The 22,156-nt window shown below is 39.0% G+C and overlaps 1 protein-coding gene across 3 annotated transcripts in view; it reads right to left on the bottom strand.

Annotated features, from left to right (window-relative positions):
- The window catches only part of RBM27 (RNA binding motif protein 27), an 87,804-nt gene that overhangs the window by 29,356 nt on the left and 36,292 nt on the right, over positions 1 to 22,156 (bottom strand). For 2 of the 3 annotated variants that reach the window (NM_001261062.1, XM_078004123.1), the window contains 4 exon segments: positions 382 to 535; positions 2,366 to 2,510; positions 5,157 to 5,306; positions 8,389 to 8,553. In NM_001261062.1, the coding sequence (NP_001247991.1) occupies positions 382 to 535; positions 2,366 to 2,510; positions 5,157 to 5,306; positions 8,389 to 8,553 (614 nt within the window). 3 annotated transcript variants of the gene reach the window in all.

Here is a 22,156-nt window from a genome sequence, read left to right as displayed (position 1 = left end):
CCCAACCCCCTCTTTTTCTTTCTCTGTCTGCCATGTGAGAATGCAGCGAGAAGCCAACCATCTGCAAGACAGGAAGACAGCACTCCCTAGGAAACGAATCATCCAGCACCTTGATCTTGGACTTCCCAGTCTCCAAAACTGTGAGGCTACCCATTCTCTTTCAGGAAGAGATTGCAGAAAAGAACCAAATGAATTCACAAGAACAAACATGGTTTAACAAGTCCATCATAAAACTGGATATACAGATATATGGTGGCATTTACAGCACTTAGAAGAGATAATCAGAATAACCACTGACTCATTTAAACAAGGTGAGCTAATAGAAATTTTCCCAAGACCCATAAAATGCCTGGCTTCTGTCACTGACATAGCCACATTTACCTGGATATTAACAATAGTTCCAAATTTGCTGAAGTGTTCATTGAGCTTGGTAATGTTGTTCAATTCCTGAGGGATTTTCTTGACTTCTAATTTGGTGTTTGTATACTGATTCTTTCGTAAGAACCCTGGTTTATTTTGATTGTTATTTCCTTGCCTAAAAGGAAGATTAATACATCTTAGTTAATTCTCCTACTTCATGACTAGCCAAGAGATAAAACCACAAAGAATTTAGGTTTATAATTTTTTTAAGTGCCTTTTGTGGATGAGCATGGTGGTTCACACCTATAATCCCAGAAAACTTTTTCAAAATCCTATGAAACATTATATTCAAAATTCAAACCACAGAAAATATATTAAACAACAAGAAACAGGTTACAGGCTGGGCGCAGTGGCTCATGCCTGTAATGCCAGCACTCTGAGAGGCCAAGGCAGAAGGACTGGTTGAGCCCAGGGCTTCCAGACCAGTCTGGGGAACATAGTAAGACCACATCTCTATACAATAAATTAATTGCATTGATTAATTTGTTTAAAGTGCCTTTTGTGAGCCCTTAACATTCTTCAGAAATTACTAAGCAATTTTCACATTATTCTTTTTTTTTTTTGTAGACAGAGTCTCACTCCATTGCCCAGGCTGGAGAGCCGTGGCATGATCTCGGTCCGCTGCAACCCCCACCTCCTGGGTTCAAGTGATTCCCTTGCCTCAGTTTCCTTAGTATCTGGGATTACAGGCACACACCACCATGCTCGACTAATTTTTGTATTCTTAGTACAGTCAAGGTTTCACCATGTTGGCCAGGCTGGTCTCAAACTCCTGACGTCAGTGATCTACCCGCCTCGGCCTCCCAAAGTGCTGGGATTACAGGTGTGAGCTACTACGCCCGGCCGACATTATTCTTATTACGTGAGAATAGAAAAGGTGAAGAGAAAGGTGAACAGCAATAGATTACAAAAAGAAAAGGCCCAACTAACACTTAAAATCATACGCTAAAAAGATCTAACATAAAGATCTACCACAATTATCAAGGACTCTAACATCATTAAATTAAATTAAGGCTAGAACATCATCTTTTTTTTTCTTTTTTGAGGAGTTTTGCTCTTTTTGCCCAGGCTAGAGTGCAATGGTGAGATCTCGGTTCACTGCAACCTCCGCCTCCAGGGTTCAAGTGATTCTCCCACCTCAGACTCCCAAGTAGCTGGGATTATAGGCATGCACCATTACGCCCGGCTAATTTTGTATTTTGGGTTTCTCCATTTTGGTCAGGTTGGTCTCGAACTCCTGACCTCAAGTGATCCACCTGCCTTGGCCTCCCAAACTGCTGGGATTACAGGCATGAGCCACCGTGCCCGGCTAGAACATCATCTTTAATGGCTTATTTTCAACTTCTGCAAGGGTACTAAGCTATTTTCTTCACCATTTATTTCATTTTTTTTCTTCTTTTCCATCCATTGCCAGTGTGTCAGTAATTTTTAATATTGGGTTAGGTATAGAAATAGGTAGGTACAAATTAGAAATACCTTTTATGGGCCGGGTGTGGTGGCTCACACCTGTAATCCCAGCACTTTGGGAGGCCAAGGTGGATGGATCACCTGAGGTCAGGAGTTCAAGACCAGCCTGACCAACACAGTGATACCCCATCTCTACTAAAAATACAAAAAATTAGGTGGGCATGGTGCTGGCACCTGTAATCCCACTACTCAGGAGGCTGGGGCAGGAGAATCACTTCACCCCGGGAGGTGGAGGTTGCAGTGGGCTGAGATTATGCACTCCGCCCTGGGCGACTCCGTCTCAAAAAAAAAAAAAAAAAAAACCCTATTATAAATATTGTTAACTTTTTAATTTTTACAACATTCTAACAATGTCTTCTAGAACCCTAACTTCAAGATACCTAGTTTGAAAATCATTAATGACAAATCTTATTTTTATGAATTTACTAATGCAAACAACAATAATAATTAGATGCTACTAATTAGCAAATTATCTTACTTTCCCAGCCAAGGTTTCTTTGTGAGTGGCCCGTCCAAACCACTCATAGCTCTTTTTCGACTATCTGGTTCAAGAACTACTCTGGTTATGTTGCTGTTAATCGAAACAGGAACTGGTGGTTCAGTCTGGATCACAATGTTAGCAGCTGTTGGAAACAAAAATTCAAATTACTGAGTTTTTCAGGAGTCTCAATGATTAATATATTTAGTCTAAAAGTTAAAAAGTACTATTAATAGCTCAATTACTTTCATTTCTCTTTTAGAAATGCCTAACAGAGAAAAGTTACAAATGCCTTTTTCTATAAAAACTAGAAATCCATGTTTCAAAACTCAAAGTTAACCTCGATGTAATAAATGACTCAGGCATGAATGATCAATAGATGAAAAAAGTACTGGTGAAAGGTTGTTGGAAAACAAGATACTTATGGTGCCAAAGTAACACTCCAAAAATTACATTTACAATGGAGAGCTCTGGGCCGGGCACGGTGGCTCACGCCTGTAATTCCAGCACTTTGGGAGGCCAAGGCGGGTGGATCACCTGAGGTTGGGAGTTCGAGACCAGCCTGACCAATGTGGGGAAACCCCGTCTCTACTAAAAATACAAAAAAATTAGCCAGACATGATGGTGCATGCCTGTAATCCCAGCTACTCGGGAGGCTGAGGCAGGAGAATCACTTGAACCCAGGAGACGGAAGTTGCAGTGAGCCAAGATTGCACCATCGCACTCCAGCCTGGGCAACAAGAGTGAAACTCAGTCTCATAAAGAAACAAACAAACAAAGAAACAAAAACAATGGAGAGCTCTAACAATGATCACCTTATGCAAGCAATCAAACTTAGCACCATTAATGGACATTATTTGCCTCCTGGTGTGATTCAACAAGAAGTTAACCACATCATAAGAATTGCATATTATTATGGAATTATGGTTTTATGTGTGGCAATAATACTGTGCTTATATAGGACTGTCTTATTCTTAGATATAAGGTAAAGGAGTTAAAGTTTCACAATGTCTACCACTAACTTTCAAGAGATTCAACAAAAAAAAGTGAGTGGAGAGAAGAAAGAAAAGACAGCATTCATGCCCAAAGGTAATAAAATATTACTGGTAAATCTAAATGAAGGCATTCAGATGTTTACTGTGTTTCTTTTGATTTTCTATAGGTTTAAAGGTGGGAAGAAAATCCAAAGCCAGTACTATAAATTGACAGAAATATTCTAAGAATCTGTCCTTACAATAAATAACCTGTGGGTAGGAAGAGGTGTACTGAACAAAACAGAAATTAACAACACAAAACTATGCCTATTAAATCCTGAGTATCTCTCTTAACTTTAGCAACTCCACCAAGCAAAGAATAACCCAGAGCTGAATGCCGGGGTAGGTATATGGTTAGGAGTTGGTACATTTCATTTCATCTTTGTCAGGGAAATTATGATGTAAAGATTCATTCACTTGACATTTAGCTATGTGACAGCTCAGCAACTATAGCAGACCTTGGGTATACATTGGTGAATAAAATAGACATGATCCTTGCTCTTGTGGGACTTGTGTTTCAGAAGGCTAATGAAGAAGACAGCAACTGTGATGGCATAAAACATTCTAGAATTTGAGATGCCATTATGTTCTCCTTAAATAGTTTTTATCATTACCAGCTAACATTGCCTAATGCTTTTTTTTTAAATTTAATGAAGTGTGTCATATTAAAGGAAGGAGATATAACTAAAGGTTAAATGACTTGCCCAAGACAACAAAGAAATCCTGTTGTCCTGTTGTATACAAAACATGACTTCTACTCTGAATTCTAGTTCTGGCACTTAACAGCTGCGTGACCTTGGGCAAGTTCTTTAAACCTCTCAAAGCCTCAGTGTCTTTACTTGTAAAAGGGGAGAATAAAAACAGAAACATGAGAGACAATAATATATATGAGGCTGGGTATGGTGGCTCATGCCTGTAATCCCAGCACTTTGGGAGGCCAAGGTGGGATCTGGATCACCTGAGGTCAGGAGTTCAAGACCAACCTGACCAATATGGTGAAACCTCGTCTCCACCAAAAATACAAAAATTAGCAGGGTTGTAGTGGCGCACACCTGTAATCCTAGCTACTCAGGAGGCTGAGGTGGGATAATCGCTTGAACCTGGGAGGTAGAGGTTGCAGTGAGCCGAGATCACGCCACTACACTCCAGCATAGGTGACAGAAGAAGACCTTGTCTCAAAAAATATATACATATATATAAAAATATATATATATGAGAAGGCATTTGGTGTAGTCTTCATACAAAACTTGTTATTCTTATAGTGGTAATAGTGTTATTAATGGCAGGAAAAAAAAGAATTAATAAAGCTAGGATAGAAAGAAAGATCAGGAAAATGCTAGGCTGGGCACAGGGGCTCACACCTGTAATCCCAGTACTTTGAGGTGCCAAAGTAGGCCCTTCAATGATCAGTTCTTTGAGGAGGAGATCAGTAATTTCATCTATCTATACACAATACCTAACACAGTGCCTAGCAACAAAACTAAAACAGCCTGAAGTCCTACTAAAAGAAGTAGTTAAGTAATATTAGTGTGATTTGTATGTAAAAATAAATATATTCTAACTATAGCTTTAAAATAAACTTTGGAGATAAAGTTATTTAAAAACATCTGAGATTAATACATAGTACCCTTCAAAGAGATGATATATAAGTAATTTGGACCTTAATTTCCTCAAGCGAGGCCAGAAATGCAAATGTAATAACTATATCCAACTACTGCATAACACTTAGCATCAGAAAAAGTTCAAGGTATTCTCACCTCTTGGATTTGCATCCATATCTCCAGATGTTAGGCCAATCAGATTGGGACGCTGTGTCTGTGTTCTTGAAAAGAACTGTCTGTACTGAGATCTACCAGAACTAGTAATACTAGGAGCTTCTGGGTTGTAACCATCTGGTTCATATGTATCTGAGGGAAAACAAAGCAACAAAACACACAACAAATCAGAGGGAGGTTAAATCATCTCTCATTGTTCTAAAATAAACACTTGCTTAAAAAACATATATTCTCCAACAAATATAAATACATCAACCTACAGTCACCTCTCAGTATCTGTGAGGGACTGGTTCTAGGACCCTCCCACAGATATCGAAATGCACAAATGTTCAAGACTTTTATATAAAATAGGGTGGTGGTATTTGCATATAACCTAGGTAAATCCTCTTGTATACTCTAAAACATCTCTAGGTTAATTATAATACATAATATAAATGCTATGTAAATAGCTGTTATGGATATTGTTTTTAAAACTTGCATTATTTTTAATTATTGTATTGCTATTTTTTATTTTTATTTTTTCTGAACATTTTCAATCTGTAGTTGGTTGAATCTGCAGATGTGGAACCTGAGGTGAAGACTGCATTTCTCTTTGTGTTACAGTATCTAGACACACCTTTTGAAACTGAAAAAAAAATGCTCCTATTACAGAATATAGATACATGCATCTATTCTTAAATACTGGTATTTTCAGATTCACTCACCTACTCATTTCTGCTCTATATATTAATTACCTTATCCAAATGTCAATGCACATTTTTTTTTAATTTAAAAAAAATAGAGATGGGGTCTCGCTATCTTGCCCAGACTGGTCTGGAACTCCTGGGCTTCAGCCATCTGCCGGCCTCAGTCTACCAAACTGCTGGCACTACAGGTGTGAGTCACCGTGCCCAGCCCAATGCACATTTGTTAATACAAATTTTTACAAACACAAACACCATATGTGAAGGACTGAGTTTCCTCTGTTATCTATCATATCTCCAATGTCTAGGCACCTTTTTAATTGAGGTGAAAAGAAAATGTATTCATTTGGTTATCTGCACTTCTTCAAACTAGAGACAGACAGCTGGTTTCACACATAAACCATATTTCAAATAAAACAGCACACGCGCTCACATACATGTCAGTCACTTCTATGATTTAGAGTATAGAAGTGATTCAGAATATAAGATCAGCAAATTATCCTCATTTAGGGGATCCTCCTGGCCACTACAGGCATTTGAGTCAACGGTCGATAAATAGCACAACTAGGATTCAGAAGTCCTCAATCCAGAAAATGTCTCACCCCCAATACTCTTAGATTAAACCTCTCCCATGAATATTATGCTTCTCCCAACTTCAGATTCACCAGCTAACTTCCTTCTTGCACAAAACATCCACAAGCTACAAGGAGGCAATAATAATAAAATGCTATTAAAGCACAGGTGATTCTGAGATATCTAATATAAGAACTAGAACTGCTGGCTGGCATTCCTTCTCTTCCCCCCACCCCCACGTTTCCCCTTTTTCCGGGTTTTAAGAACAGCTCATGGAATTACACAAAAAAGACATCACTAGATTAAGAACTGTCTCCCTCTAATAAAACGTTAAATTATGTTGAAAAGTAATCATTTGGGGCATTTGTACTGTCCTCCTCAGAGAAGGATGGAACAGAAAATTTAATAAATTATTATCACAATGACATTCCTATTAGAGATTTTTTATTTCATTCCTAAGGCTTGCATTCAGTCTCAAAGTTTCCTGATGATGATTAATAAAACCAAATAATTGGGTCAGGTGTAGTGGCTCACGCCTATAATTCCAGTACTTTGGGAGGCCAGGGTGGGTAAATCACAAGGTCAGGAGTTCGAGACCAGCCTGACCAACATGGTGAAACCTCGTCTCTACTAAAAATACAAAAATTAGCTGGGCTTGGTGATGCACGCCTGTAATCCCAGCTACTCAGGAGGCTGAGGCAGGACAATCGCTTGGACCCTGGAGGTGGAGGTTTCAGTGAGCCAAGATCACACCCTTGCACTCCAGTCTGGGTAGCAGAGTCAGACTCCGTCTCAAAAAAAAAAAAAAAAAAAAAACAAATAAAAACAAATAATTTTGCCTCAATGGTTACAGGACTATGATTATAGTTATCTGCCGAAGAGTATTTTGGGGGCTTCATACTTAATTATTTTAGCTTTTGCTCTAACTTCTCTTTATAATTTTTTGTTTCTTTAAGACAACTAAAGACAGTATTTAATTGTGAGCATTCCCTCCTGATGGAAACACACTGTAATATGTCTAGCTTAAAAGTAAATCTAACATAGTTTCTTATTAAATTTCAACGTGTTGAAGAATGATACAGTTTGAAAATGATATGTAAAGTAACAGCTTCCCTGGTTATGCCAACTCTAAAAATTACATGCAATATAACATACAAAATGAATACTGCTTTATCTTTTTAAAAATGGATCAGCAAATTATGATTAAAAATTTTCAGTTACCACTTGGCACTACTGACAGAAAATCTCCTACAGTTAAGACTGCAGAAAGTTTTAAAGAAGTTACATAATCAAATGACCTTGTGCTATAAATCCTGGGAATACACAGAACACCAATTAACTTAAAAGCCCTTTAGTTAATTAAGATGAGTAAGATCTAAAGGCAAAGTGAGAAAGGGTTAAAAACACCTCATGAAACACCTACAAAGCACTCCACAGATCCTTCAAAATACCTATGTCAATAGGACAAAAGAATTTTTAAGAATCGCTACATTATACACACATACAAGGGGGAAAAGGACCATACAAGGGGCAAAAGGACCATATAAGGGGCAAAAGGGAAAAAAGGACATGATCGGCAAGAAACCAGATGTTTTTCATTTTGTTTCAAAGAAAAATTAACCTAGTTTATTATAATGTATAACTAATCAGAAAACATTCAAGTAGATATTATCTTCCTATCTACCTGATTAGAAACTAGCTCAAGGAACTAGCATCACTTTGTTACCGAGGCACTGAAAGTAAATATAGAGGACACCAGAGATGACAGATACACAGGCCTAATCATCTAGCAGCCACTAGAGACAAACCAAAGAAGCAAAGGAACAGAAAATAAAACTACCTATGAGCTTTAATGGGACTTTATGACAGCAGATCAGGATGCCAGGTCACTGCTTAGGCTGGCCAGCTTAAGGTAAAAAAGATCAGTGAGGTGGATGGCCATCTGTAGCAAAGCTTACCTGGAACCAGAGGGGTAGGGCTGGAGACTGAGGTATGGTACCCAATGGAGGATCCCATGAGGTTTCGAGGTGGCACCAAACGAGCTGCCAACAGAGGAGGCGGTGTCCCCAACTGAAGTCGCTCAGATGCAGCAGCACCATGTTCACGAGAGTACATGGGCTGTCCTACAGAGGAAAGAATAGGAGGGCAGCTGGGAATGAGAGTCACAAGCTTCTCTTAGGTGATGATGTGTTTCCTGAGACTTTGAGCCAAAAACAGAGAAATTAAACCAACAGGAATAGAAGTACAGAAAGATGTCCCTGGGATTCTTTCTAACTCAAGAAAGAACAGACATGCAACTGGTTAGGATCCATCGAGGTATAAAGAAAAGAATAAGAATTAGGTAGTATATATAATCTCCATCTTTTCTGATCTTAAGTGGAGAACACTACATGCTAATTGTATCCAAAGCTGAACAGTGAACCATATCAGGTTATTAGAAAAAGGAGCCCTGAGCTACTAATTATACACAATTTTTCTATCCAATGAGATATGCAGGTATGAAAACTGTCATATCCATTAAAAAGAAAACCACCCCCCTCCAACCAACCCACATAATTTCAGGTTTGCACAAAATATGCTTCCATATCTAAGGGCAGAATAAAAGATAAAGGCATTAAGAACAAACCACTACCTGCATACCTTCACAAAGAATAAGAAATGCTCCAAAGAAAAAACTAAAGATAGTGAAAATGTGTTATCTCTGTGAGCACATGGGTAACAAAAATTGAGAAAGGGAAAAGGACAGGCCAGGCACAGTGGCTCACGTGGCTCACGCCTGTAATCTCAGCATTTTGGGAGGCCGAGGCGGGTGGACCACGAGGTCAGGAGTTCAAGACCAGCCTGGCCAAGATGGTGAAACCCAGTCTCTACTAAAAATACAAAAATTAGCCAGGCATGGTGGCAGGCACCTGTAATCCCAGCTACTAGGGAGGTTGAGGCAAAGAACTGCTTGAACCCGGGAGGTGGAGGTTGCAGTGAGCCAAGATCATGCCACTCCAACCTAGGCGACAAAGTAAGACTCTGTCTCAAAAAAAAAAAAAAAAAAAAAAAGACAAACAGACCAGCACAGCACTGGACACATGAAATCATCCTGGATATTAAGAAGCACTTTTTGAAAGAAAACATATTTAGCTCTGCCTCCCAGGTTCACATCATTCTCCTGCCTCAGCCTCCCAAGTAGCTGAGACTACAGGCGCCTGCCACCACACCTGGCTAATTGTTTTGTATTTTTAGTAAAGACAGGGTTTCACCATGCTAGACAGAATGGTCTCGATCTCCTGACCTCGTGATCCACCTGCCTCAGCCTCCCAAAGTGCCACCGGGCCTGGCGTCCAGCCTTGAATTTTTTTTTATACCTGGTGAAATGTCCTTAAAAGCTGTAAAATCCCTAAATATTTTAAATGCACCTTAATAAGACAGGAAAGGAACCACTTGGTTTCATAGTAAGTCTCTAAAGGGAATATAGAGATGCTAAACTTCACTACCCTTTTCTTCCTATATAAGAAGCAAAAGAGGAAGTAACAAATCATCTGTATAACTGTGCACTTAGCATTAACCCTTTTAAAATTTACATTTCTAATGGATGTTGGGCTTAATACCTAGGTGGTAGGTTGATCTGTGCAGCAATCCACCATGGCACACATTTACCTATGTAACAAACCTGTACATCCTACATATGTCCCCTGGAACTTAAAAGTTGATGGGGAAAAAAAAAAGTACATTTAAAAAGAATCAGCTAAGTATTACACTGCAAAGCAATTTAACGTATTTTTTTTTCTTTTTCTTTTCTTTTCTTTTTTTTTTTTTTTTGAGACTCTGTCACCCAGGCTGGAGTACTGCATGATCTGGGCTGCATGATCTGGGCTCACGGCATGATCTGGGCTCACGGCAACCTCCGCCTCCCAGGTCTAAGCAATTCTCCTGCCTCAGTCTCACTCTGTCACCCAGGCTGGAGTACTGCATGATCTGGGCTCACGGCAACCTCCGCCTCCCAGGTTTAAGCAATTCTCCTGTCTCAGCCTCCCGAGTAGCTGGGATTTCAGGCGCCTGCCGCCATGCCCAGCTAATTTTTTGTATTTTTAGTAGAGGCGGGGTTTCATCATGTTGGCCAGGCTGGTCTCAAACTCCTGACCTCAGGTGATCCACACATGTTGGCCTCCCAAAATTCTGGGATTACAGGCATGAGCCACCATGCCTGGCCCAGTTTAACATATTCTCAACGAGGTGAACAAATAGTTGTAAGCACACAATCAATGGCAGAGAATTACTTGTGAAGAGTGACCTATCAGCAGAATGAAGTAGTATGTTAAAGAGAAAAACGGGGCCAGGTGCAGTGGCTGACATCTACAATCCCAACAATTTAGGAGGCCAAGGTGTGAGGATTACTTGAGCCCAGCAGTTTGAGACCAGCCTGAGTAACATACCGAGACACTGTCTCCACTAAATATTTTAAAAATTAGCCACGCGTGGGGGTGCACGCCTGTAATCCTAGCTATTTGGGAGGCTAAGGCGGGAGAATCACTTGAGCCAGAGGGTCGAGGCTGCAGTGAGCCACGATTGTGCCACTGTACTCCAGCTTAGGTGACAGGGTGAGATGCTGTCTTTAAAAGAAAAAAATTTAATTAAAAAATAAAAATACATAAATACATAGAAAAATGGGAAGTACAATCTTAGTCTGTATGACTACTTTAAATGTATGATACATCACTCAATGTACTGAGTGTATCTAATTAATCATAGCTGTCTCAAAGTAAACTGGAAACCAAAAGGCTACTTTGCCAAATGTCTGTTTTTAAAACTACTGACAAAGAACGTACAATTCAAATACTTTAGAAAGGCCGAGCACAATGGCTCATACCTATAATCCTAGCACTTCGGGAGGCCACGGCAGGTGGATCCCTTGAGCTCCGGAATTTCAGACCAGGCTGGGCAACATGGTAAAACCCCATCTCTACTAAAATTACAAAAATTAGCCAGGCATGATGGTGCACATCTGTAATCCCAGCTACTCTGGAGGCTGAGGCACAAGAATCACTTGAACCCAGGAGGCAGAGGTTGCAGTGAGCTGAGATCGCGCCACTGCGCTCCAGTCTGGGTGACACAGAAAGACTCTGCCTCAAAATAAAAAACAAGGCCGGGTGCGGTGGCTCACGCCTGTAATCCCAGCACTTTGGGAGGCTGAGGTGGGTGGATCACGAGGTCAGGAGTTCAAGACCAGCCTGGCCAAGATGGTGAAACCCCGTCTCTACTAAAAATACAAAAAAATTAGCCAAACGTGGTGGGTGCCTGTAATCTCAGCTACTTGGGAGGCTGAGGCAGAGAATTGCTTGAACCCAGGAGGCAGAGGATGTAGTGAGCCGAGACCGCGCCACTGTACTCCAGCCTGGGTGGCAAAGTAAGACTCCGTCTCAAAAAAATAAAATAAAATAATAATAAATAAATTAAAATAAAAAAACAAATACCTCAAAAAGATGGCAATTAATTCAAATGTAGCCTGACTTTCTTAAACAATTCCTACTGAGTCTCTAAATACTACTTATAAAAGCAACAGAGTTCTTTAGACAAAGGGCCAATTCTAGGTCAGGGCAGAAAATCTGTAAGATGAGCCTGGTACTTCCTTGGTATACCTTGTCCTTCCAGACGCAAGAGAGTTACCAAAGACTGGCATGTCAAAAATTAAAAAAAAAAAAAAAAAAAGATCAGAAGCCAACATGAAGAGGCTCCCACTGATTAAAGATGAGACAATCTGAACATCAAAAAAGACTATAATGGAGTGAAACATATCAAGTGTTAAAAATTCATGAGTTCATAATGATACTTAAAAAGAAAAAAACAAAAAACCAGGAGTTCCCTTTGGAAAAAACTAGGCAATCAACTCATTCTTTAAATTGATAAATGAAAGAGAATACATATATCATGTGTCTTCTGTAAAAACTGCATTTCAGGTTAACCAAATGGTTGTTACAGTCAACTATATGGAATGCCAGCAATAAATGCAGAAGAAACTATACATTTAGAGTTTCATATACAACGGCAAATCCAGGCGATGATCAAAAACGGCTGTTGAAACCATCAAGGAAGTTTTAAAATGAATGGATCAGGATGAAAACACCTCTACACACTCATCAATATTTATAATACAGAAAAGAGACAACCAGACATCATGAGCATTATAATGCACTGTGTAGGAAGTACATAACGCTATCTATAAAATGTTCTTGCCAGAAAAAGAAAAAAAATGAATCTTATCAAATACCTAGCTCTAACTTCCAATTTACAGGGAATACAGGGGACAGAGGAATGTGTTAGATGACCCCAGAACATGAATCTGCCAAGTCTAAAATGTGAGAAAATTCTTCAGGACAAATGATCTGTTTCTTCAACAAATAAATGCCAAGGGGGGGAAAAAAAAGTAAGGAATATTTCTATAAAGACTTAAGATATCAACTAAACGTAAGGTATAACTCTGTTTGGATATAGCTTCAAATAAACCAGGTATAAAAGGGCATTTATGATACAATTGGGAAATATGAAAACTAACTGGATATTTCACAAGCAATAGTAAACTGTTACAAATTTTGGGGGGACTGTGATAATAGTACTGTGTGTATGATTTTGTGTGTATGTATGTTTAATTTTTATCTTTAAAGATACATAAGTTGTTACAGATAAAATGCTGTTATGTTTGGGACTTATTCTAAAACAATCATGTCATTAAGCTAAATTTTGAGGAGTCATAAAAGAAAAACCAAAAATAAAAACTAAGGTCGGGTGTGATGGCTCACATCTGTAATCCCAGCACTTTGGGAGGCTGAGGCTGGAGGACTGCTTGAGCCCAGGAGTTTGAGACCAGCCTGGGCAACATTGGGAGCACTCATCTCTACAAAAAATTTAAAAATCAGCCATGTGTGGTGGCATGCATCTGTGCTGCCAGCTACTCATGAGGCTGAGACAGGAGGACTGCTGAGCTCAGGAGGTCAAGACTGCAGAGAGCCAAGATTATGCCACCGTACTGAAGGCTGGGTGACAGAGCAAGACTTTGTCAAAAAACAAAAACAGAAAAAACAAACCCCACAGCACTAAAATAATCGTCAGGAGTAGATTATGGATGAAGCAAGATTAACCACATTGATTAACTGTTGAAGCCAGAAATAAGTACATGGAGATTCACTACATTATACAGTCTACTTCTATGTATGTTGTATTTGAAATTTTCCATAATAATATGTTTTCTCTTTTAAATTTGAGATGAGGTCTTACTATGTTATCCAGGCTAAAGTACAGTGGCTATTCATAGGTGTGATCACAGCTCACTGCAGCTGGAACTCCTGGCCTCAAGGGATCTTCCCCTGCCTCAGTCTCCCAAGGGGCTGGGACTACAGTTACATGCCTACACGCCCAGCTACATAATAAAAAAATGTTCAATATCAAATAGGTTACAGTAATGGTGAAGATCAGTCTGTCAGAATTTATATTCATTCAGTTTAGTTTTGGTCAGGGTAGAGAGTTTCCAAACTGCAAACATCCCAAGTTCATGTTCTCATCTTAAATTGTTAATATAGGTAACATGCCTAATATCAGTATTTTCAACTTCTTAATATTAACTCTAGTCAGAATAAAGACAGCCTTTATTCAACCTAAAATTTTACCCACTCTGTATAATTTTCCTGATTTTGTCTTTAAGAGTATTCACAGGAAAAAAATCATAAGTTTTAAGCTAAAAACTCAACTCCAGAAAAAATAAAAAGCTACATCTTCCCAATACTGGCCATATTTATGTGTCTTCTCAATTAGAATACAAGGTTCCTGGTACACTTGGGAAGTTCCAAGGCCTAAACAGTGCCTGATGCATAATATAAATCAAACAGTCACTTAAAGAAAAAATGAAAGCTTAAAGTACCCAAATGACAATTAAGTATTTCTTTGGATGAATATCTGTATGTTGAAACAGACAATATCACAACTAATACAACATGAATCAGACCAAACACAAGGGGGAGAAAGCCTCTAGACCAGCAGTCCCCAAGCTTTCTGACACTAGGGACCGGTTCCATGGAAGACAATTTTTCCACAATTGGCGGGAGTGGGTGGAGGTGATGACTTTAGTTTGAAACTGCTCCACTTCAGATTATCAGGCACTGGATTCTCATACAGAGTACGCAACTTAGATCTTTCGCATGTGCAATTTACAATACGGTTGGTTCTCCTATGATAATTTAATGCCACCGTGACCTGGGGGGTGGGGACCCCTGCTCTAGACAATATACAAGGACTCTATTAGACACTGACTTACTTTTCTAGCCATCAAATCCATTATTCTACATAGAAATATTGTGTATGCCACAGAATTAAATGAGCAAAACTCAAATTTAGATCTATAGTGTTTTAACAATTTTATACAGTTAGTAGGAAAGTATTTTCTGAAAGATAAAGATTTATGTGAATTCATATTAAGACTGGACAGTTATCTTCAACCTAAGAATCGGTCTCTAGAATCCAGGATGTTACCTACTACTCTTACTTTTTCACACATCCAGTACAATGAACAAACTTAGCAGTTAGAAAGTATCTTTACTATGCTTCTTCAAGAAGCAGAACAGACCAAAAGCAAGGTAGAAAAGAGAGTATATTTTACTTAATAATAGTCTTGTAAAAGCCAAAGTATATACTGAGTTGGTGAGTTAAAACTTGGAGGCTGCAGTGGTACAGCTCTTTAAGATTTTATCTAGCAAGTTCTCTGGTCTCCTTTCTAGCAAGTTCTCTGGTTCTTCTTTCTCTAAGAAACCCCCACGCAAAAAAAAAAAAAAAAAAAAAAATTAGGGGTCCAAATGCAATGCCTCAGGTCTGTAATCCAAGCACTCTGGTAGGCCAAGGTGAGAGGACTGCTCCAGGCCAGGAGTTTGAGACCATCTTAGGCAACACAGCAACTCTCTACAAAAAATTTCAACATTAGCTGGGCATGGTGTGGCATGTGCCTGTACAGTCTAGTTATTTGGGAGGCTGTGGTGGGGTGACCACTTAAGCCCAGGGGTTCAAGGCTGCAGTGAGCTAGAATCACGCCACTACACTCCACCCTGGGCAACAGAGCAAGACCCTGTTTCTAAAAAAAAAAAAAGTAAATAAATAAATAAATGTTTTTAAAATTGGGGTAAGCTGGGCGTGGTGGCTTATGCCTGTAATCCCAGCACTTTGGGGGACTAAGATGGGGGGACAGCTCAAGCCCAGGAGGTCAAGACCAGCCTCGGCAACACAGAAAGATCTCATCTTTATAAATAATTTAAAAAATCAGCTGGGCATGGTGGCTCATGCCTGTGGTCCCGACTACTCAGGAGGCTGAGGTAGGAGGATTTCCAGAGTCTGAAAGGTTGAGGCTACAAGGAGCCATGATGCCACCACCCTCTAGCTGGGCAGCACAACAAGACTCTGTCTCAAAAAGAAATAAAGAGGGCGGGGGCATGGGAAAATTTTAAGTACTTCAGAGGAAATAGTTGATTTTAACAGTTGACTACTGTCTTTACACAAAATTCCAAATACAGTTCGTTATTTAAGTTATTTTCACAGGGTCTATGACATTTTAACTCAAGAAAAGTAACAAAATTTCAAAGTCTTTTCTAAATTATAATCAATTTTTTTTTTTTTTTTTTAAGACAGGGTCTTACTTCTCTCTGCTGTCCGGACTAGAGTATAATGGCACTATCTGCAGCCTTGAACTCCTGGGCTCAAGCAATCCTCCCAACCTTGGCCTTTGAATGTGCTGGGATTACAGGGGTAAACCACTGCATCCAGCCAGTATTAACTTTACCAGGAACTGTGTATATCCTATTCAGTTTTACAATCAGGTAATTCTATTTCTTATTTTAACATCCAACTTTTCTTTCTCCAAAACAAGTGACAACCGCAGCCTAAATGAGTGCTTTATTTCTCACAGAATTACTTCCTTTGTTACCTGGGATTTTTTTTTTTAGCTGTAATAGAAAAATAGTGTAATGAGTTTTCATTTTGTGGATTTTTTTAAATCTATTTCTTTCCCACTATTAGATTTTTAGATTCTTGGAGGACCATTTCTTATTTATCTGTATATTCCTAGTACCTAACATTGAGCAGACTCCAACTCCTACCTTCAAAAATCCAGATTTCGCTTTTCTGTGTTTACTTTGGGTCCTTATTGACATAATTTGTACAACTAAACACCATTTGATATGCATTTTCACCTGTATTTTCTGGCTGTGAATTTTAATATTAATTTTAATAACAATAAAATATCCATGACTTAACAAACTTTCCCAACTTGTTTAACTTTTAAGATAGCTCAAGTTCTCATTACACACTGAAAACATACATATAGCTTTTTACTTTATTTGAACCAAACTTCTAATCTTTTTGAAATTACCAATTATAGTATAAGTTGAGTATCCCATATCCAAAAGGTTTGAGACCAGAACTGTTTCAGATTTCAGATTTTTTCATTTTTGAATCTCTGAATTATAGTTACTGGCTGAACATCACGAATCTTAAAATCCAAAATCCAAAATGCTTCAATGAGTAATTCCTTTCAGCATCATACTGGCACTCAAAAAGTTTCTAATTTTGGAGCATTTCAGACAGGGAATGCTTGACCTGTATTTAGAAAAATAAACTTGAACAATGTGAAGGATTCAATTGTCTGACTTAAACACAAAAATATTTTTAAAACTATTTTATTTTATTTATTTTTTTGAGACGGCGTTTCGCTCTTGCTGCCTAGGCTAGAGTGCAACGGCGCAATCTCAGCTCAGTGCAACCGCTGCCTCCCAGGTTCAAGTGATTCCCTGGCCTCAGCCTCCCCAGTAGCTGGAATTACAGGCGCCTGCCACCACAACCAGCTAATTTTTGTATTTTTAGTAGAGATGGGATTTCACCATGTTGATCACGCTGGTCTCAAACTCCTGACCTCAGGTGATCTGCCTGCCTTAGCCTCTCAAAGAGATGGGATTACAGGCATGAGCCACCACTCCCAGCTCAAAAACTATCTTAAAATCAACTGAATAGAAAAATATTAAAAACTTATTAGAAAAGTTAATAGAAGGATATTAAAAACTGAGGCCAAGAGTGGTGGCTCACCCCTGTAATCCCAGCACTTTGGGAGGCTGAGTCGGGAGGATCACCTGAGGTCAGGAGTTTCGAACCAGCCTAGCCAACATGGTGAAACCCTGTCTTTACTAAAAATACAAAAAAAATTAGCCAGGCTTGGTGGTGTGTGCCTGTAATCCCAGCTACTGGGGAGGCTGAAGCAAAAGAATTGCTTGAAATCAGGAGGCGGAGGCGGAGGCTGCAGTGAGTTGAGATCGCACCACTGCACTCCAGCCTGGGCAACAGAGCAAGACTCTGTCTAAAAATAAATAAATAAATAAACTTATGCCTGACAAACTATACTACACATCTCCCCCTTTTTAATGTTTAGATTATCAGGAACTCTACTAGTTTTCAAAATTTCTCTATAAATTTTAGAATCAGATTTGACAAGAAAGAAAACCACACATTTCTCTGCATAGCAGACTTCTGAAGTGTTCAATATGAATATTCTATAACTTTCAAAATATTCAGTTGCCAACCAATCAAATCTGTTTATCAATACTGATGCAGCATAGAAGACAATCCTCTAAAGCAGTAATTCACAAATGCTAATGGGAAATTATCACCTTTTATTGGTCTAAGACAAAAATGGGGGGAAAATGTAGTGTTATTTCATGAAATCAAATATTAAAAGATTGAGTCAGGCATAGTGGCTTATGCCTATAATCCTACCCACTTTGGGAGGCCAAGGCAAGAGAACTGCTTAGACACCCAGCCTGGGCAAGACAGCAAAACCCTGCCTCTATATACAAAAGATTTTTTTTTGTTTAATTAAAAGATTGTCCTTGAGGTCGGGTGTGATGGCTCACACCTGTAATCCCAGCACTTTGGGAGGCTGAGGCGGGAGTATCAATTGAGCCCACAGTTTGAGACCAGCCTGGGCAACAAAGCAAGAACCTGTGTCTACTAAAAATTTCAAAACTTTTAAATAAATTTTTTTTTAAATTATCCTTTATTCTGAGATTATGTCCTTTCTTCAGTTTAAAAATGTATTTTTAAAATTAAAGTAAGATATTTTCATATACAGACCTTAACCTGCCAAAATAAGAAACTGCTAACTGTACTGGTCCCAAGAATTTTCTTAGAAATGTTACCAGTCTTAAATGAGTTTAGAGGCTGGGCACGGTGGCTCACACTTATAATCCCAGCACTTTGAGAAGCTGAGGCAGGCAGATAACTTGAGGCCAAGAGTTTGAGACTTGCCTGGCCAACATGGCGAAACCCTATTTGTACTAAAAATACAAAAATTAGCTGGGCATGGGGGCCCACAACTGTAGTCCCAACTACCCAGGAGGCTGGGGCACAAGCTTAAACCTGGGGGGTAAAGGTTGCGCCACTGCACTCCAGCCTGGGCAACAGAGCAAGACTGTCTCAAAAAAAATAATAATTTGGAAATACAGTTCTCAAAAGCCTTTACTCATCTATCACAAAATAGTCTTACTTTTAAATAAAACAGAAAAATGGATTTCAAAAAACATGAGATCTAATTAATCTTATTCACCTTGGCTCCTTAGTGTCTGGCATGATGCCTGACACATAGTAGACATTCAACAAATATTTGCCAAATTAATTTATTTATTAAGCTAAGTCACTGAAATAAATGGCAACTGCCAGATTTTTAAAAATTAAAACCAAATGGAATATTTATAGAGTGAGTCACAATGTTAAATTTAACAATATAAAAATAAATGGTAATTGCCAGATTTTTTTTAAATTAAAAAGATGGAATTTTTATCATGAGTCATAATACCAAATTTAACAGCATAAAAATATGCCATCTGCTACACACTCTGGAATAAATAGTCCACTTTTTCATATTTACAAGTCCAAAAGGCAAACAATATTAAGAGCTGATTCAGGGGGAAATAGATAAAAGAGGCTTCGCTATAAATTGATAACGGCTGAAACTGAGGGATAAGTACAAAGAACTTCATTATACTGGGTACACCGGAGTTCAATATACTGTCCTCTTTACTTTTATATATATTTGAGATTTCCCATAATTAAAAAATAAGTAACAAACATGTTCTATGAAAAGATACTATAGCCATCAGAATAGAGAGAGATACTAAATATGAAACAGGAAAAACAATTACTTAAGTATCAAATGTGATTTCTGTTCTGTAGAAGCTCAGTTGAATGTAAGATTTACGTATATTTAAAAAAATCAAACAGTAGGCCTATATATATGTCATCACGTAATAAATGCTTTTTGGTATTGTAAGAGTTTAAAACAGAGCAATAGGCAAGGCACAGAGGTTCATGCCTGTAATCCCAGCACTCTGAGAGGCCAAGGCAGGCGGATCACCTGAGGTCAGGAGTTTGAGACCAGCCTTGCCAACATGGTGAAACCCCATCTCTACTAAAAATACAAAAATTGGCCAGGTGTGGTGGTGGGCACCTGTAATCCCAGCTAACTGGAGGCTGAGGCACAAGCATCACTTGAACCTGGGAGGCAGAGGTTGCAATGAGCTGAGATTTCACCACCGCACTCCAGCCTGGGTAACAAAGTGAGACTCTGTCTAGATAGATAGATAGAAAGAAGAGAGCAATAATGTCTTCCAAGTATACTTAGAATTTGGGCCTAGAAAGAGGTGAAGACAGAGTATATTGGTAGGAAAGAAGATGGGGGCGGGGGGAGTTGAGTCATGACATGGGCACAGAAAGGGTATAATTGGCATGACCAGAGAAGGTGCATGTTGAAGAACAGTGGACAAAGATTGCCAAGAAGGAAGAGGTAGATTATTGAAAGAGTTAAAGGCCAGTAACGGTGGCTCATGCCTGTAATCCCAACCCTTTGGGATGCTCAGGTGGGAGAAACATGAGCCCAGAAATTTGAGACCAGCCTGAGCAACATAGTGAGACTCCATCTCTATAAAAAAATTTTTTAAATTAGCCGGGTGTGGTGGCACATGCCTGTGGCCCCAGCTATTTGGGTGGCTGAGGTAGGAGGATCACTTAGCCTGGAAGGTTGAGGTTGCAGTGAGCCAAGATGGCAGCACTGCACTTCAGCCTGGGGAATAGAGTGAGACCCTGTCTCAAAAAAAAAAAAAAAAAAAAAGGCCAGGAGTGGCAGCTCACACTTGTAATCCCAGCACACTTTGCAAGGCCAAGGCGGCCAGATCACTTGAGGCCAGGAGTTTGACACCTAGCCAACATGACAAAACCCTGTCTCTACTAAAAATACAAAAAGATTAGCTGGGTATAGTGATACATTCCTATAATCCCAGCTACTTGGGAGGCTGAGGCATAAGAATTGCTTGAACCCGAGAGGCAAAGGTTGCAGGGAGTTGAGACTGCATCACTGCACTCCAGCCTGGGTGACAGAGCAAGACTTTGTCTCAAAAAAAAGAAAAAGACAAAAAAAAAAAGGAGTTAGAAGCCCTAAAGAGGGATTTATTGATGGCTCAGAAAGAAATGGTAGCCACCAAAAAGTTCTCTTAAGGAACTTTCATGGTTGGATTTCTCAGGAAAATTAGCTCAGTAGCATTATGTGGTATGACTTAAGGAAGTTAAACATAAAACATAATGGTGTGAAGTAGGCTGCAGTAACAATCCAAATGTGAGGTGATCTAGAGTGGATGACGGCACAGGCCAAAGAAGAAATAGAAACGGATACTTCAAAGAAAAAAGATATTTTGATTAACTAGATGTAAAAAAGCAAAGCAATAAGTCAGACCTGTGAAGGTTTCAATTCTAGACATTAGGTGGGTGTTATTCCATTGACAAAAACAGGGATAGTCGAAGGTACAGATTTAAGAAGTTAATATATTTGATTTCAGAGTTTGAAATTTCAGGAAACAATAATAACTACAATAATATACTAATGAATCCTTATAGCTTACTAGTGGCTAGGCACTTTTTTAGATGCTTTAGATGTACTAATTTATTCCTCAAAACAACCTTAATGAGGTAATATTACTCTCATTTTAAAGAAGAGGAAATTGAGCTACAGAGAGGCTAAGCAACTTACTCAAGGTCACAAAGATAGTAAATGATAAAACCAGGATTTGAAACTGGGCTTAACAAGTTTGCTGAATTGCCTCTCCAAGACATGAAAGACATACAGAAATGTTTAGAATGCAAAACAAACTTTATGATAAACACAGTTACATAAAAGATGAACATATCCATAAAGTTACCTGGCCTTGTAAAAAAAAAAAAAAAAATCTTCTAATTTGACATTTTTAACAACCAACTACCTTTTAAAAAAATGTTTTTGAAGAAAGTAATTTTTTAAAGCTTTAGTAAACAATAAAACACCTAAGAAATAAAAGAGAATTAGGATTCAAGAAAAATGGTTTTTTGTTTGTTTGTTTTGTTTTTTCCTGAGACAGAGTTTTGCTCTGTCACCCAGGCTGGAGTGCAGTGGTGCGATCTCAGCTCACTGCGACCTACGTCCAGGTACAAGCGATTCTCCTGCCTCAGCCTCCTGAGTTGCTGGGACTACAGGCATGCTCCATCATGCCCAGCTAATTTTGCATTTTTAGTAGAGACAGGGTTTCTCCATGTTGGTAAGACTGGTCTCGAACTCCCAGCCTCAGGTGATTTGCCCACCTCGGCCTCCCAAAGAGCTAGGATTACAGGAATGAGCTACTGTGCCAGGCCCAAGAA

Source organism: Macaca mulatta, chromosome 6 (genome assembly GCF_049350105.2).
Source record: "Macaca mulatta isolate MMU2019108-1 chromosome 6, T2T-MMU8v2.0, whole genome shotgun sequence".
In the NCBI taxonomy this organism is placed as follows: domain Eukaryota; kingdom Metazoa; phylum Chordata; class Mammalia; order Primates; family Cercopithecidae; genus Macaca; species Macaca mulatta.
Note: the sequence above shows the minus strand (reverse complement) of the source record. Positions and strands in the feature narration are given on the sequence as shown.